At 36.4% G+C, this 18045-nt stretch overlaps 2 protein-coding genes across 4 annotated transcripts in view; one reads left to right on the top strand and one right to left on the bottom strand.

Moving 5' to 3' along the window:
• The window catches only part of kdm6a (lysine (K)-specific demethylase 6A), a 49055-nt gene extending 42973 nt beyond the window's left edge, over positions 1 to 6082 (bottom strand). For all 3 annotated transcript variants that reach the window (XM_063006547.1, XM_063006548.1, XM_063006549.1), the window contains exons 1-4: positions 5631 to 6082; positions 5440 to 5503; positions 647 to 755; positions 497 to 546 (exon numbers count right to left, since the gene is read on the bottom strand). In XM_063006547.1, coding sequence (XP_062862617.1) covers positions 497 to 546; positions 647 to 755; positions 5440 to 5503; positions 5631 to 5818 — 411 coding nt within the window. In that variant the 5' untranslated portion in view covers positions 5819 to 6082. The remainder of the gene's footprint in view (positions 1 to 496; positions 547 to 646; positions 756 to 5439; positions 5504 to 5630) is intronic.
• Positions 6083 to 11594: 5512 nt separating this feature from the next.
• fundc1 (FUN14 domain containing 1) lies at positions 11595 to 17019 on the top strand. The gene is made up of 5 exons (XM_063005832.1): positions 11595 to 11628; positions 13618 to 13774; positions 15810 to 15885; positions 16021 to 16149; positions 16446 to 17019. Exons 1-5 carry the CDS (start codon positions 11610 to 11612, stop codon positions 16521 to 16523), a joined length of 459 nt encoding a protein of 152 aa, XP_062861902.1. The 5' UTR covers positions 11595 to 11609; the 3' UTR covers positions 16524 to 17019.
• The last annotated feature ends 1026 nt before the right edge of the window (positions 17020 to 18045 follow it).

The following is an 18045-nucleotide window of genomic DNA, read 5'->3' as shown; positions in this document are numbered from 1 at the left end:
AAAATGTAATGCAAAGAAATGCATGAATGAAATTTGATTGTCATGTGTATATAAACAAATATTTTAATGAAATAACATTTGAGATTTATTGAATAACGAATAGAAAATAAAAGAGGGCACATGATGCAACCTTAAAGCTAATGGTAAACAAAGCTTTATTTCAGTATAACATAGCAACATGCTAACGGTGATGCTCTTTACTTTGTTAACGAACAGCACAGTTTTAACAATTAACAGTTTTAGTTATGTGAAATCTATTTATGTGTTAGAACATGAATCAACTTTTAACACTATAAAAAATAAAAACCAATTAGAATTTTTAAAAACATCAGCAGTGCAGTACAAGCGTAATTGGTCTGGGTTAATTCTAGATTTGGGTTTTAGTAGAGCAGTAAAAGCTCCAGATATGATGTTTCTAAAGTGATCACAAAGTTTAACCTTTCATTTCATTATTAATAAAAACATTTTCAGTTAATCAGTGGGAAAAATCTCTCACCTTCCAGTAGTCTGATTGTAAACTGTAGTACCTCTGGTATGCAGATAACGCTGTGGGGGGAATAAAATGTGTAAAGAGTCAGTGTGCAAAATTAGTCACTAATGAGAAACTTAAAGCAATCTGGTGAAACAGACAGAGGAACAAACTTACCTTTTGGGTAGTTTTCTAATAAAAGATTGAAATGCCCCAACTGGCAAAAAACCTCAGGTTCCACTTTTCCTTCATTTTTAAGAATGTAGCCATCATAGCAGCGGATGGCCTGAAATAAAATAAATTTATTTGTAAGTTTACATGTGTAATAGTTTACTAAATTCTAAAATTACTACATTTATTCATGTAGATGTTTCTTTTGTGTACATGTGGGTGGTTTAATGTGATGCATTAATTCAGTTATTGATATACAATCGGCTTAGGGCGCATTCACATGAGAAGCGACAAAACCGTTTTTGTGCTGGCTGAGCCGTTGTTTTCTATGAAGCGTGGCAATGCCGCTTAGCTTGCCACACTTTTGGTACATTGGGCTCTTGATTTTGACCCAGTTTGCTGCTGACCTTTTCAAAGCGTCTACAATGAGATGAACTGTTTGATATGACATGGTAAAAGCAACTCAGGCAGTATGAACAATGCTTAACATGACCTATTGTATTAAAACAATGACCAAGGAATTCAATAAGTGAACATAACCATTAATAATCAAGAGAGGTTTAGTGTTCCTTTGTCGTTCTTATAGTACTGTAGATTAAACTAAGTCAAGCCTTTCGGAAAAGCTGATTCTCACATTTTCTCAACTTTTCTCAACTTTATAACACAAGTTTAAAACTGAAACAGTGAGGAAAATACAGCTAAACATATATGTATGTGGATACTTTCAGAGTAGATTTTACGGTTATTCCACCCAAATGCTTATTCAGCTTATATTCACACTTAAATAAAACAGAATAGATACTAGATACTAGATACTAAAAACAACAGAACCACAAAAACTACACTGCATATTTTTAAGTCATCATTGCTAGATAGCATTAGACATTAACATTAGTCTGACTCATCAGCTAGCTTGCTAGTTATTATCACCTAGGTTGGAACATGGTGTAACTAGGTGGACAACATGGACACTGGTGTTATCTTAATAAAGATTACAACAACCTTGGTAATATAGTAAATATAAAGTAAATAAAACAAGCAGGTATCTAGTGAATGTTATAACATGTTAAAGTGAAGGTATAAGACAGTAACCTAGAAAATGTTTTACCTAGTAATGGATAGTGGAAAACTAGAAAAAAAACTGATCTACAGGTTGTCCCTGAAGTCTGGACAAACAGCAAAAATTACTAACTACAACTAACCATATGTTTACTAAAATACACACATATACATATTGCATTACAAATAGTGGAAAACACAATGAAGATTTATTAATTAATATTCTAATGAAATAAAATATTGTTGAACAATTTATTGAAAATACTCATTTTGCCGATATGTTCAGACTTTAAGGACACCCTGTACCAGGTGACAGTGATAACATGTTAACCTAGTCTATGTTGTAAGACAAAAACCTACAGAAGGTTGTAACACTGAAACCCAATGAAGATTAGAGCAGCAAGTTTGGTTTTAATTGCTACTTCAGCACTTATTCAGCTATATGTATGGCATACACTTGTTTATACTAAACATATGACCATTTATTACAGAGTAAAACTTTAGTTTTTGTGTTAGATGTTTTAGGTTTAGATAAGAAGGCAGTCAGTGCAATAATTATATAATCTGCATTCCTAAACAAATCAGAACAACAATCTGTTAAAAAAAAATACAGAACACTTCTGGAACATCACATTTAGAGAAGGGTTATCTGTATGATCCCAATAATACCACACCCGCCACAAAGTATGAGGATGAAAGCCGCACTTGGCCATGATATAAATGAAAGAAAACATGAAGCCCCAAACAAAACCAAACATACTTAAACAATCTACATAAAATCTACATCTACGAAATTCTACACAAAATAGCCCACAATGACAAAGTGAAAGCAGGTTTTCAGACATTTGTGCTAATTTATTAAAAATCTAAATGTAAAACATCATATGTACACAAGTGTGCACACCCTTTGATATGACACCCAAAAGTGAGCTGAGGTGCATTTTGTTTTCACTGATACTGCTTGAGATGTTTCTACAATTTAATTGGTCAAAGGAATTATCTGCAGACCTCAGAAACAGGATTATGTCAAGGTATAGATCTGGAGAAGGGTACAGAAAAATTGCGGCAGCTTTACAGGTCTCAAATAGCACCGTGGCCACCATCATTCGTAAATGGAAGAAGTTTGGAACCACCAAAAATCTTCCTAGACCTGGCCGCCCGGCCAAACTAAGCGATCTGGGGAAAATGGGCCTAGACCAGGGAGGTGAGCAGGAACCCGAGGATCACTCCGACAGAGCTCCAGTGTATCCTTGTGGAGATGGGAGAACCTATCAGAAGATCAACCATCCAGGCAGCACTCCACAACTCAAGCCTTTATGGTAGAGTGGCCAGACAGAAGCCACATGACAGCCTGCTTGGAGTTTGCCAAAAGGCACCTAGAGGACTCTCAAACCATGAGAAACAAGATTCTCTGGTCTGATTAAACCAAATACCAAGCATCACGTCTGGAGGAAACCAGTCATCGCTTATCACCTGGCTAATGCCATTGTTTCAGTGAAGCATGGCGGTGGCAGCATCACCTAGCATGGCTCCCCCTCCAACCTGACGGAGCTTGCAAGGATATGCCAAGAGGAACAGGCAAAAATGTCCAGAAACAAGTGTGCGAAGCTCGTAGCTTCTTTCCCAAAATGCCTTGAAGCTGTAATTGCTGCCAAAGGTGCATCAACCAAGTATTAGGCTAAGGGTGTGTATAGCTATGTAACCCCTAAATAAACGGTCAGTAAAATAAAATTGCATATTTTCTAAACATTGTTTTCACTTCGTAATTATTGGTGATCGTGTGTAGATGTTTGAGGCAAAAAAAACTGAACGAAGTTGTAACATAGAGAAGGTGAAAGGAGTGTGCATTTGTTCCAGCTTGACTGTACAATGACAATAAAGGCATTCATTCAATCTAATGGTCCAATTCATTTAACATTTCTGAACTAAATATAGTCCTATTTAATCAAATAGATGTGGAAAAGCATCTGTTTCAACTAAGGTGTTTTAGCCACACCTACAGCAACAGATATTCTTTAAACATTTTAGTAACAGTTTGTGGTGGCTCTTTTCTGTTTTAGCTTGTGTTGCTGTTCAAAAAGCAACACTTATAAAGACACGGTTTAGTAGGTTTGGTGTAGAGCAGGGGTCACCAACCTTTGAGACCAAGAGCTACTTTAAGGGTACTGAATAATACGAAGGGCTACTTGTTTGATACAAACTTCCTGAATAACAAAGTTGCATGGTTCAACTTTAATAAAATTATTATTAATATTATTATTATTATTTGTAGTAGTACTAGTAGTAGTAGTAGTAGTAGTAGTAGTAGTAGTAGTAGTATAAATATTCATATATATGAAGAGACTGTCTGATCATATGTTAATGTTAGTGATTCCTCAGAAAAACTATTAAAAACAATTTTCCATGGTAGGAAACACACATATTTCAACATGTAACATTATTTATCTCTATTAATCTAAATCTGTTTCAATATTTGAGAGAGTTATCACATCTCTGATATTTTAGTAAATATCTTTCTTGACAGTTTTGTATGAATGAACACATATGTAGCATTTTGACACATGTATTTTTTTTTAAACAAATGATGACTTCTGTACCATTTTTAGGAACTCTTTAACAGTCACATCTTCAAATCATGTCCAGTTTGAACTTATCACTTCCTTTGCAACATTTTAGAACAAATCATGAACTTGGTCCCATGTTTGTACAAATGATCAGTTATGTACGATTTTTAAAAAGCTGCTATGTACATGGAAGTTTTTGTGACACGTACTGAAGTGTCTCTGCACACTCCTCCCAATCATTGTGAAAATATTAAGTTTTCTTTCACTTTTCTTGTGTTTTTTCATTATTATTTTTTCGGGGTAAAACCCGCATCTCGCTCCGCATCGTAGCTGCGCTCGCTTGCTATGCTATGCGCACGATATAAAACCCAATCAAGATCAGAGCTCATATAAACATTAAACATTTTTGTTATATTCACTATTGTCATTTTTAAATCTACATCGATTCAAGTGTTACTGATTCAAAAAGAACAGCAACACAAATAAAATTTTTAGACGGAGCTTTATAGTCACTGTTATTTTAGAACATGCCCTGCGGGCGACTCGCGTAGTCCCTGCGGGCGACCAGGTGCCCACGGGCACCGTGTTGGTGACCCCTGGTGTAGAGGAACTCACTAAATTCACCTGCACAGAGCCATAACATCACCTAACATTTAATATTTTTAAAATGTTATGGATTATAGATAGCAAACATGATGTTCACATCAAACTTCAGTATGTGACCTTAAAAAGTAACCTAATAAAGTTAGCATTAAATCCAACAGACATCATAACAAAAAACTGTCATAAGTCTTTTACTAAAAGATGGGAGACTTTTATATTAATGTCAATGTTTTTATGGAATGAGATGTCCAACAAGCTGTTAGACAATGTCCATATACTTTTGACCAAACAAAGTAACTAAAGTTTCTACATCATGGAATTAAAGTATTCTAAAATAAGTCGTGCTGAATGAGACGAGCATCACAAAGGGAAACGTTAGTAAACGAGTAAAATTATACAGTAGTTAATAAGTGCAAAAAGATAAACTATACTAATTAGCTGAATTGGAAATGAAGGGTACAATTATGTAGACTAAAGACTGAAGCAATGAAAAAGCGCACAGTAAACTCTTAAATAAACTAAAAAGAAAGTGTGCGAGTTAGTGAGTGAGAGTGTGTGTGTGGTTAGCGCTACCTTTAACAGCAAGGCCTTCGTTCTGGCGCCATCTTCATGAAGCCCCTGAAATCCAAACATTGAACTGCAAGCAGAGGACAGACAACACAGAGGCGGTGCTACATTACATTACTGTGTTTTTAGCATCTCTGCACTCAACTGACTCACGCAAAACACAACGAACAATTCCGACATTAACTCATTTTTCTAACCTGTTAATACCGTCTAGGCATTCCTGTTCCTGTGCTGTGAGCTTTGGAAAGTCCTCTTCGGTTTCACAGGCTTTCCGCGCCGCCATTTTCTTTTCCTCATCATCGCCGAGAGTCGGAACAGCAGTAGCGGTGGAAACAGTGGCGGCGGTGCAGGCTGCAGAGGCCACCGACACTCCACACGATTTCATGAAAGAGTAAAGAGGTGGAGTGCAACTCTCCACCGGGTTCAACTTAGCAGCCCCGCCACCTGCCTGCCTGCTGCACCTCCGCCCGGATCCTAATCGCAGCACGAACAGATGCCAAAATCCTTTCCAGGAGAAGACTTGGTTTAAAAAGCACTCTTTCACATTGTCAGCAGTAACTCCTCACACGTTTCCTCACACTGCAGGACGCTCTCACAGCGCTGCTGAGCTGATGTACTGTAAAGTGAGAATAAAGCGAGATCACAAACTTCCCCCTCAGCAGCCAGCTCTAACTTGATATAATTGTGTCACTCAAGCGAACCCACGCCGCCGTTTGGGCACGCCTTCTTCTGTCAGTTCAACCAATCGCAGCTAGTCTTTTCGACCATGTGACAGCCTTATCATGGGCTCGCTCTTTTTCGTAAACTTTTAAAGGGAGGATAAAAAACAAACAACTTAACTTTACGATACGAGTGCCTTTATTCCGATTGGTGCACAAGCTTCCGTTGTGGTTACGTCATTTCCATGTAAACTGTATTATTGGTTAAAAAAGCTGTCAATTAAAAAAAAAAAAAACTTTGCGAACCGCATTGAATGCGGTTGCCAGTTCCACTTATTATAAACAATGTTTAGAACAAACCAACAGTTATGAATTGTCAATGTGATTTTTAAACATGGCATTTAGTATTTAGTATTTATCGGTTCATTTACGACGGCGTATTAGGGCCACTTTAAAGAAAAATATTTTTTGAGTTTCGATTTTGAGAAGTCGTATACGTTTCGATTTCGAGATTAAAATCAAAATATTATGAGAATAAAGTCGAAATAATTACGAGATTAAAGTAAAAATAATTACGAGATTAAAGTCAAAATATTATGGCCATAGCAACCTCCTTGTGTTAAAATAAGGGATGTTTATGATTTGTTATACTTTCATATCGGTTTCACAAATAAAGAAATCCCCAATCTCCTGTAACATCAGCACCAGTTTGTTATTAGCATAAGGATGCTGAAACGGCTTTGCAATAAACTGGGTTTATTTAGAAGAATGTGCGCCACCGGTGCGCTCGGCGTCTGCATCGTCGCCAGTACTTCAACCGAGTCTTATGGACTCATACGATAAACTAAAGTTGTATGGCATCGCTATAAATGGTTGCATTGACATGTGTAGTCATCATGTCATGTGGATGGAAGGGTACAATACAAACAGCCACCCAGACAAGCCTGCGACGACTGCACACTCTTTGGCTATAATATTTCGACTTTATTCTAATAATCATTTAGACTTTAATCTCGAAATAATTTCGACTTTATTCTCATAATATTTCAACTTTATTCTCATAATATTTTGACTTTATTCTCATAATATTTTGACTTTAATCTCGAAATCGAAACTTATATGACTTTATTTCCAAAATCAAAATCTAAAAATATTTTTTACAGTTGCCCTAATATGCCATCGTAGTTTATTTGAGTTGTCACTGTGTTTTTTATATTCCATCAAGTTTAATAGTATATATGAAAAAGCAAAAACAGACATATATTTTTAGACATAAACGTTATTTTTTAACCAAAATTTTTCATCTCTTTATAATTTGATCGATTTAATAATCCTCTAGACTGCCCATGTCAGATGTGTCCCTATTAAGCCTGAATCCTATCAAGGTTTCTTTAAGGATTTTTTCACTGACACATATTCATAACTAGTTTTGGTTTGTTTTTTAGTTTACAGATAACTAATATTATGTGACACATAACTTCTGCAATAATAAAAGTACTTCCTGTAATTAAATGTGAATTTACAATGGTAGTAACTGTACATAGTATTTAAGATTGTTAACGGTTGTGTGGTAGCACAGCAGTTAAGATACTTTCATTACTGTTCATACATAACAGATGAAGCGAATACTAATAAGGACGAACATAAACTGGAGTAAGATGGGGCAATTCTTTAAAATAGCATTAAGCTAAGTACTGTAGTTGAAACCCAGAGGTTTACAATGTTAACATGTGTCTTTTGGGGGGTTAAAGACAATTTTCACAAGTACCCTTATTACAAGGTCCTCATTAGAGTGTATATGAAAAGCCCCTTTGACATTCAATGCTTTTCGTCTGATTATCCATAATTAAATTTTACACATCTACAAGTAAAGTTTTTACTAGTACCAACTACATTTTGACTAGTCAGAATGACAATTCATGATATCTAGACATATAACTGAATAAATATCTAAAGTCTTTAATAATATTTTGACTTGTGTGAATGACGTCAAATTTACCACTGAGTTGTATGCAAGCTAATATTTACTGACCATCGTAAGCGTAAATTTGCAAATGATAAATCGACTTTTGAATAACAATTGAAGATATTTACATTTACAATGTACATTGGATTTGTCATTTACAGAGCCACGAATTCAAAATTATAAACAAATACGTATATCTCTATTTTGACTACTCAACACGTTCATTATGGACGTTCAGATATCCGAATTATAGACATTGTGTGCATTAGGCCCCTCTCTCACTAGGGCCCTCTCTATGTGCATGCAGAATTTTGGTTGGCTAAAATGGCTGCAGCATTAAAAAGCGTGTAAAAACACGAAAATGTAAGTTCACACTACATGACTTTTAAAGTGTTCAGATCACTGTACAGTTCATACTACACAACTTGATCTCTTGTAATCGGAAGTCTTTGATGTACAGTACAACAAAATTCTTTCTTCGCATATCCCAGCTTGTTTGGAAGCTGGGGTCAGAGCTGGGGTCAGCCATTGTCTGGCGCCCCTGGAACAAAGAGGGTTGCATGGCAGAGCTGGGATTCAAACTCTCAACCTCTCTACCCACTAGGCCAGTAGTCCCCAACCACCTGGCTGCGGAACAGTACCGGCCCGTGGGTCATTTATTACCGGGCCGCACAGAAAGAATAAATAATTAGATATGGCTACAAGCAATTACATTTCCAATACTCTTGGGGTGTTAGTGTCTCTAATCATCACTAGATGGGAGCAGCGTCTCATTGCAGCAAAAAAAACTCATTAGTAAGTAGTATAGTTATTGTATTTTAAATCCCCCCGCCGGTCCGTGAAATTATATCTTATATGAAACCAGTCTGTGGTGCAAAAAGGTTGGGAAGCGCTGCACTAAGATACCACTGTCCTCAAGATTACAGAATTACATTTCCTAGATTAAGTATTCCAGTGAAGAAGGCAGAGTTGCAGCTGGCTGATCGTGTTGCTTTCAGTTTAAGCATTTTAACTGTTAATCAAGACATTTTCAAGAAAGGGATTCGTTTACACAGAACAAAATGCACAGTGCTGATTAATTCAGTGGACTGAGATCTGAAGATATTGTGGCAATGCGAGAAGTAACACAACATTTATGCTGTTTCAAACTGCAAGAGGCAGCACTCTTTATTCAGCTGCTGCTGAACCAGTTACAGAGCATGAAGAAGAGGTTAAATCTGAATACACAGACCACTCCCGCTATGCTACAACTAGTGTCCTACTAAATTCATGAGAAAATCTGCTGAATTTCACGGACCTCGTTCTTCAAAAATCACAATTAATCAAATTTATTGCAAAGTCAGTACTTGATATGAAAACAAAAAACAATTTCCACTGCATTTCAGCCTTCCCACAGAATGACCTGCTAACATCATTTTAGTGATTTTTTTCAGGAGAAAGTGTTAACAAGGACAAGGCAGCTGATATCACTCTGTCATGCTTATTGAATTAGAAGAGCAGACTTTTTGTTTTAAAAGGGTATTGGTGCTTGAAATCATTGTCCTCTTCTGTTAACCATGGTTACCTCTGAGGAAACACATGCAGTCAGCATTGCTTGGTATCAAAAGAGCTTTACAGGCATAAACATTAATTGCTGCTTGTAAGATTGCACCTAAACCAATCATTTATAGGATCATCAAGAACTTCAAGGGGAGAGGTTCAATTGCTGTGAAGAAGGCTTCAGGGGCCCAAGAAAGTCCAGCAAGTGCCAGGACCATTTCGAAAAGAGGATTCAACTACAGGATCGGGTCACTACCAATGCAGAAATGGCAGCAGGCAGGTGTGAGTGCATCTGCATGCACAGTGAGGCAAAGGCTTTTGGAGGATGGCCTGGTGTCAAAAAGGACAGCAAATAAGCCACTTCTCTCCAAGAAAGGTGTTCTGTCCAGATGTGCTTCTATGTTTCAGGTGGTCTGATGTTAACAACAGTGGCACTTTTGAGAGATCGAAGCAAATGAAACAAATTTGGAAAAAGATTCCATCTTGTGAAACGTTCGGATCATGGCCCCACAGTGACATCTGGGGACCAATCAGTTGTCAAAACCGCAGCCTTCGTCTTAAAGACCACTCACTGGAAGAAGTGTTTTTGTGATAATAATATGAAATATCGCCCCTATCAGATAGTGAGTGTCCTTGACACATAAACAAAAAATGGCAAATGTGAATATTAGTAACTTTTTTTTAGGTTTTGTCTCTCATTTAACTAAATATAGTTATGATAAAAAGACATAGGTGTGCAGTAGTGGCGGCTGCTGGTCTTTCAAAGAGGGGAAGCTCATTGTTGGCTTACATCATAAAATTTGTCAATTTATTTATACATAAATTCTGCCCTCCGTTCCTTTTCAAGAAAATGGCCTGAAATGGGTTGCAGTTTGTCTTTCGACTTCACTCACAAAGTCCGCGATAGGACTGAAGCTCCCAGTGATTAAGTGACGGTGTAGATCTCAAAATAGCTGTCAATCAAAACGGGATTCAGCCTTTCGACTGATCCTCCAATCATCTTGCAGAAGCTCAGCGTCCAGACCCGCCCACAGCTCCATTCACCCCCAGAGACGCTCAGCGTCCGGGGGCGGGACAAAATCGTGGCATTTATCCAATGACCGGCGAGTTTCGAAGCAATGAAAAAACCCGTTCCATGCAGTCCCATTGAAGTGAATAGATGCTCAGCTTCTGCAGGCAAATGCATTGACGCTAAGGGAATGTATGAGAAGTTCGAGTCAGTCGATTTGTGATAAGTAGCTGATTCTGAACGAACTCGTCTTCAAGATGAACGTGTTCTAATGCATTTGTAGTCAATGAAATGTTAACACAACTGTACATATTTGACCATTTAATTTTTGACATTTTAGGGGAAGCTGAGCTTCCCTTGCAGTCTTAGAGAAATCGCCACTGGTGTGCAGAGATTTTTTTTTTAAATAAACAATTATTCGATGCCATTATATTGTATTTCCTCAGTTACTTCTCACATGTAATTCATGCATTTGTCAGTGTGTTAGTCGCTGTGTTAATACTTGAGACCTTGAAACCTATAAAAAGTAAAGAAGTATGAAATAGTTTATTTATTAAATATTACAATTTATCAGTTGTTTTTATTAAGAAACATCTGTTCCATTGTGCTTGGTCTGCAATGATCTGAGAATTGGAGACAGCTGGAGAATACACTTTCACAAGGCACTGAGGCTGCTGTAATTGTGAGATATGTTTTTAAGACACTGTCTATTTCATAATGCCCACCAGTCACACTGGTGTTGAGGGAGGCCTCACACTGTTCATACAAATGCCTGAGCAGTGAAAGGGTGCTTTTTTTCTGGTCTCCACTTCTTGGATAAGTTTTATTTAGGTTTGCATATCTGCATATCTGTTACATACTTTTGCAAGTACAGTTTTTACAAGTTATCTTTTTTTTTACAGGCGCTGAAGTTTTGCTACATAATTACCGTCAGTCACGTCACGTCTTCAAGCGCATGCGTGGTTGAGAAGCAATCGTTTGTCAACATTGCAGTAGCTGCAAGATGGCGGACCGAGGAGAAGGTAGATTGTTAACTGTCTCACAAAACCTTAAATTAACCTACGTATTGCTCGTTTAAAATATTCATTCTGTATTAATTTTGAGCAGTTTTAACAAGAGGCTGTGTTTATAACGAAAATGGCTTTTGCGGTCTGCTTGTCAGATCAACAACCAAATTTGCTTTGATTTTGTTTATCTTTGCCAACGTATAATAAGTGACATGTTACCGCTGCGATTAAATCTAATTTCCTGCCCTAATTACATGTGACTACAATTTTCAGTATGTGTGTGGTTAGATTTTCTTAGCTAGTGTTTCTCTATTTCATTATTTCAGCCAACAGTGTAGTCATACAAAAAGCCTCCACAAAAGTATGTGTCCCTTAATAAACATAATTTCAAAAGAAAGAATCACATATCCATTCTGATAAAAGAGCATTTTATAGACAATCAGGCAGTTTCATGCAAAGGCTAGCCTTACAGTAAAAAAAAAAAAATCAAAGAAAAACATTTTAAAATCCTCTGTGTGGCCTACAGGGAGTTTGATCATGTCCTGACAGGCCACTATAGACTTATGATTTCAGTCTCTAATTGTTATTGTTCAGATATCCCAGTTGTATTTAAAAATGACAATGGAATTATTTTTTTTACTATGAACTAGTGTTTTTTAAATGGCAAAACACTAGATAAACAGTTTAAATGTATGTGTAAATATAAAAGAAGTAATGTCTGAGTCATTTTAGCTATAAATCATAGGTGGTTTTTATGCTGACTCACTTAAAACGTGCTGTAACTAAAGTGGTCTCATAGTGTGAATATGAAGATTTTACACTGTGCTGTAACAGTCATTCCCAAGTCATATATTTAACATTGTGGCTGAATGAGAATTTTATTACTTATCCTTAAGTATCCTTCCAAATAGACAGCATCTTTCACATGTTGTATTGGTTATTATTTATTATTTGTAAATTATTGTTATATATTATTGTTTGCTCAAAATCACAAGATATAACTTTTCAGTACATTCATGTTCTTTTTTTATACATCAGTTGTGATGTACAGGCATCATGACAGTACACTGGCACCATTTTAGGATATGGCATCAGCTGTTGGGAAATCATGATGTATGAGTACAAAAGTTTACCAACAACAAATCAGGCCAACAGCTTTGAATTTAAATAAGTATTTTTCCATACAAATGTAATAATACATCTTACTTTTTTTACCTGAAAGATTGTTCTACTTCATTGCCATTAGTTAGATTTGTGCCATAGGTAATGAATAATTCATTTTAGTTTATTCATATTGTAATTGTTTAATACAAACCCAATTTCCAGAAAAGTTGGTACATTTTCTAAAATGCAATAAAAAGCAGAATTTGTGATTTGTTTATTCGCTTGAATCTTTGTTTAACTGTCAAAAGTAGAAAGATTTCTAATGTTTTCACTGTACTTTGTAAATATAAACACATTTCAAATTGAATGTCTGCAACACACTTAAAAAAGTTGGGACAGGGCTAAACAATAGTAAAACATTTAAAGAAAATTAAATGTTTTACAGGGTTTAGAAACATTCCACAATAAGCAGGTGACTTGGTAACAGTTGAGGGAATTATATTTACAAATAAAAGGTGGACCCACCAAAGAGTCATTTCCCAACTTTTCTGGAAATAAGGGTTTATACAAAAATAACTAGGAGTTCACTGAAACAATACCATTATCAGATCTTTTAAAATAGCTAACACCTGGCTTATGCCCATCTGACACTGAATCATACTTGTTTAATTTGATAAAATATGTACTGTCCTATCCACAGTGCAAAAAAATCCATAAAACTAGATGTATTATATGTTATTCATGTCTCAAAATGTCATTAGTCTCTGCTGTTATTATACTGATTAACTGCAATATTTAATAGCAGCTTACATGACCAGATGACCGCATGCTTTTGCACTAAAGGAAAATATATTGAAATAGTATAAATTGAACTTTCAAACCTAATTATCGTATATGCAGAGGCAGAGAGTGAGGATGAACTGTATGAAGTGGTGGACATTACTGAATATGCCAGACAACATCAGTGGTGGAGTCGGGTCTTTGGAAGCAACACGGGACCAATAGCTGAAAAGTACTCAGTGGCTACACAGATCATGATGGGCGGTGTAACAGGCTGGTAAATATAAAAACAATGGCATCTTCACATGCAGTTGTATACAGTGCTGTGAAATTATTTGCTTGTTCTTTTGTATTTTTGCTAACTTGTCATGTTAATGATAAAACATTTGCAATATCTTGTGGCCTTCACAGTGCTGTGGAGGAATTTTGGCCCACTCTACTTTTAAGGATTGTTTTAATTTGGCTACATAGAAAGATTTTTGAGCATAAAATGCACATTTAAGGACTTGCCACAAACATCTTTATTAGAAGTCAAACCATTCCAAAACCTTCATTTTGTTTCTTTTGAGCCATACAAAGGTGGACTTGCTTGTGTGCTTGGATCACTGTCATGCTGCATAACCTGACTGTGCTTGAAATTTATGGCACAAACTGATGGGCACACTTTCTCCTTTAAGATTTTCTGATAGCAAGCAGAATTTCATCAGTTTTTATCAGTTATGACATTCATATCTTGCAGAAGCAATGCAGCTCCAGGGCTCTAGACTAACTTTTTTTCTTAGGTGCACCAGCACAAAAATTAGGTGCACCCAAATTTTCGACCGCATCGCATTTAACACCGCAGTTTTACAGGTTCACTTTTTTTTTTTTTTTTTTTTTTTTTTTTAATCACTGTCCATACAGGCAATATTGACTTGTAAATAACTAACAATCTGGTCAACATGGCCTCGTCTGATGATCTGTTTGCTGCTGCCTGCCACTGAAAGGCAGTGGGGAGAGGGGACACTTGGGCAGTGCATTTATCGCGGCATGTAATGTGTTTTATAGATGCATTGGGCTTTTTCAGCCTTTCAATTCGAAATGTATTAGAACCAGTCACAAATATACTATTGCCGGCCACTGTCTTCTTTACAGTTAATTATAGTATTACAGACTAATTATAGCACACTTATAAAAATTATAAAAATAATAATAGAGTAAATGTGTATGTATGTGTGTATATCTATTTATGTGTGTGTGTATATTTAAAATTATATATGTGTGTGTGCGTGTGTGTGCGTGTATGGGGCTCTACAGTAGAGTGTTAGAGTGTAATGTTAAATGCAGTGCATTATATTATCGGCTTTACTGAATCTTTTACACAGATTCCCAAAATCGCTTGCGGTGCACTAACTGCGTATTTTGACTACATGTATTGTAATATATTATGGTCTTTTAGTTATTTTTATATTTTACTTAACGAAAATATTGTCGTGTTTTTACTTTCACTATCGCCGCACTTTACCGCTAGCATTAGCCCCTTGCTACTGTAGAGGGTCGGCTCACCTAGCCGCTGTCCGGTGGGGATGCTGCGGGTCTTTCTGTGCGGTGGTGGAGGTGTGGGAATAAAGACACACGACAGGGTAGAGTCACTTTAACTGTTTAGTCAGGACTTAAGTGAGCGTTACAACACTTTACACCGCCGAGCTCCAGAACCCGAACTTCCATTCTGGGGACATCCGGCAAGTCTCATATGCAAAACTAAACTTACTGCAGAACGTCCGAACGCACATGTATAAACCTGGTGCTGCAAATTGGTCGCACTCTAGAGCCCTGAGCTCAGACCATCACAATACCATCACCATGTTGGACTGTAGTTATGATATTATGGTGTTGGCATTATGGCAGATTTAACAGGACCCCTGTCTTCCACAAAGTTCTATTTTTGACTCATTAGTCCACAGAATATTATCTGTATAATATTATACTTTGAGGTCATTTAGATTTTTTGGACAAATTGGAGACAGGCCTTTATGATCTTACTGGTCAGCAGTGGTTTGCACTGGATGCCATTTTTGCCCATTGTTTTTTCTATTGTGGAGTTGTGAATGTTGATTTTAACTGGCTGGTTAAAACTGGTTGGTTAACTGGCTGACTGGTAGCTAAGCAATTACTTTTTCACCAATTGTCTATTATTAAAAGTAGTTTGGTGATCTGAAACATATAAATGTGGCAAAATTATAACAGCGGAACATTATAAACAAAACAAATAGTTTGTGATCCAGATCACTCTGAGCTCTGCAGATCTTAATTGGGGTTTGTCTTTTTCTTAGGTGTGCTGGGTACCTCTTTCAGAAAGTTGGGAAAATTGCAGCAACTGCAGTTGGTGGAGGATTCCTTTTGTTACAAGTAGGCACAGTGCCACACAGTAACTCTAAATATTTCATTTTAAGACATTATAAAGTTATTTCTATTATCTTATTATTATAATCATGTTTTATTTGCAGTAGCATACTATAAAGACATGTTGATGCTTATTTTCAGATTGCCAATCACAGCGGGTATGTGCAGGTGGACTGGAAAAAAGTAAAGAAGGATGTCAATAAAGCTAAAAAGCATTTAAAGAAGAAAGCCAACAAAGCAGCTCCAGAGTTCAGTTCTTTCATTGATGAGGTACATTAAAATTTACAGATAAACATGCACTGTATGGGCAAAAATATGTGGAAATCTTACCTAATTATTCTGCTCTGTTGACCACTAAAAGTACACTCATTGGCATACTCAAACCAGCCTGTCTGGCACCAACAACAAACAGCCAACAGGCAATATGAAAGTTTCATTTATAAAGGACATTGTAGATCATTTTACTGACTGTTGTTTTTTTATTTTATTAAATAAATGTTGAAGTACATTAATGATTTTTGTACTTTTGATGTTCATCTTTTTCTCCTCCCATTTTTGCCTTGCAGTCCACAGAATTTGTGAAGAGGAATATTGTTGTCTCAAGTGGATTCGTTGGAGGATTTCTTTTGGGTTTGGCATCCTGAATCATTGCTGAACTATACAGACCAGCTCTCTTCATCCACAGACATTTCACACCATTATATTAAGTTTCTGAGACAGAAAGAGCTACCTACCACTTAACCCTTAATTGGTTTAAGTTTGCTGTAGTGATTTGAAACAGTACTGTGAAACTGAGTTGAACTACTGCCATTTGAAGAAAAAAAGTTACACCTTAACTTATGTAAACAACATGAATGTTACTGTATTCATTGTTATACACACATTGATCAGTGTTGTTGATGAGATACATAATGTTAACCCCCCCAGGCCCAGGGCTGTTTATGTATTATAAGTTAGGCCTTTATTCATCTGTGAAGGATTGAACCTGTCCTATATACTGTATTTAGTTTTTTGAGCACTGCTTGATTGTGTATTTCTTGTTTATTTTTTAATGTGTTTTATGCATAAAATTTGGGTGCCAAATGTGTCACTGTATGTTGGAAACTTGTGTAAATTAACAAAGTTTAATGCACCACAAAAGCAGTGTTTGTGTATTTAATTATGTGGATAACGTTTGCTGCAGTGTGGCAGAATCACAATTTAATTCTGAACACAACACATTTATATATTTAAACACTTTCTTAAACATATTTTTTTCTCTTTACTTAAAATTTAGAAAAAAATGTAAGTACATTTTAAGGGGAACAGTCATGCCAGTTGTTTTTAATATTAGAACAGTTTGTGTAATACCAGAGCTTCATTTAAAAAAAAAAAATTCAATTATTTCAAGATCACAATGGCCAAATCAAAATGGCTGCTTTTTACTAATAAATTTAGCACATTGATTTTTGGGAATTATCAACTTTTGATACAGACACTGTCAATGGACCAATTGCAATTTTGCTGGCTCTAGCAGTGCTCTGCCACTTTTGTTTTACAATTAGCCAATTGGTAAATTTAACATTTATTTAGCCATTTATTGTAAAGAGATTAAAGAAAGACTATATATGCATGTATATATAATTTTTAATCATAACATCACATCCGTATGAAAGGGCAGGGTTGAGGCGTGTTTTTGCGCCCTTTTATCTACTGGGGTCCTGTGAAATTAGGAAAGAGGGAAATTTTTTAAATGCTGATTAACTTCTTATTGTGGATAAAAGCTGAAAACATTTAGTTTTTATAAGAGACGTATGGGCATGTATATTTTGTGCTGTGCTGTGTCAGTATTGTGGACAGCATGCAAAGCTTCATCTCTGTTTGTGCAACACTTCCAGAAACGCGGCAGAAAAGTGTGGCTACACAGCTCCAGGCTCATCTAGATGTCGGCTCAAACGTTGTCTCTGATTACTACTAGGAGGAGGAATGTGGTGGTTTGTTCCTGTAGATACTCTGATCTCACTTACCCAAAATATGCCAGTAGGTGATTTCTCTACAGTATATTGGTAAATGAGTCAGTGTATGATTGGCGAGTATGTTTCGGATCCACAGCGACCCTGACCATGGTAAAACTAATAAAAAATGCCGATGAACTGGCCTAAACACGTGACCCGCTCTACGTTGCCT

The sequence above is a fragment of the Trichomycterus rosablanca genome, chromosome 12 (assembly GCF_030014385.1).
Source record: "Trichomycterus rosablanca isolate fTriRos1 chromosome 12, fTriRos1.hap1, whole genome shotgun sequence".
In the NCBI taxonomy this organism is placed as follows: Eukaryota; Metazoa; Chordata; class Actinopteri; order Siluriformes; family Trichomycteridae; genus Trichomycterus; species Trichomycterus rosablanca.
Note: the sequence above shows the minus strand (reverse complement) of the source record. Positions and strands in the feature narration are given on the sequence as shown.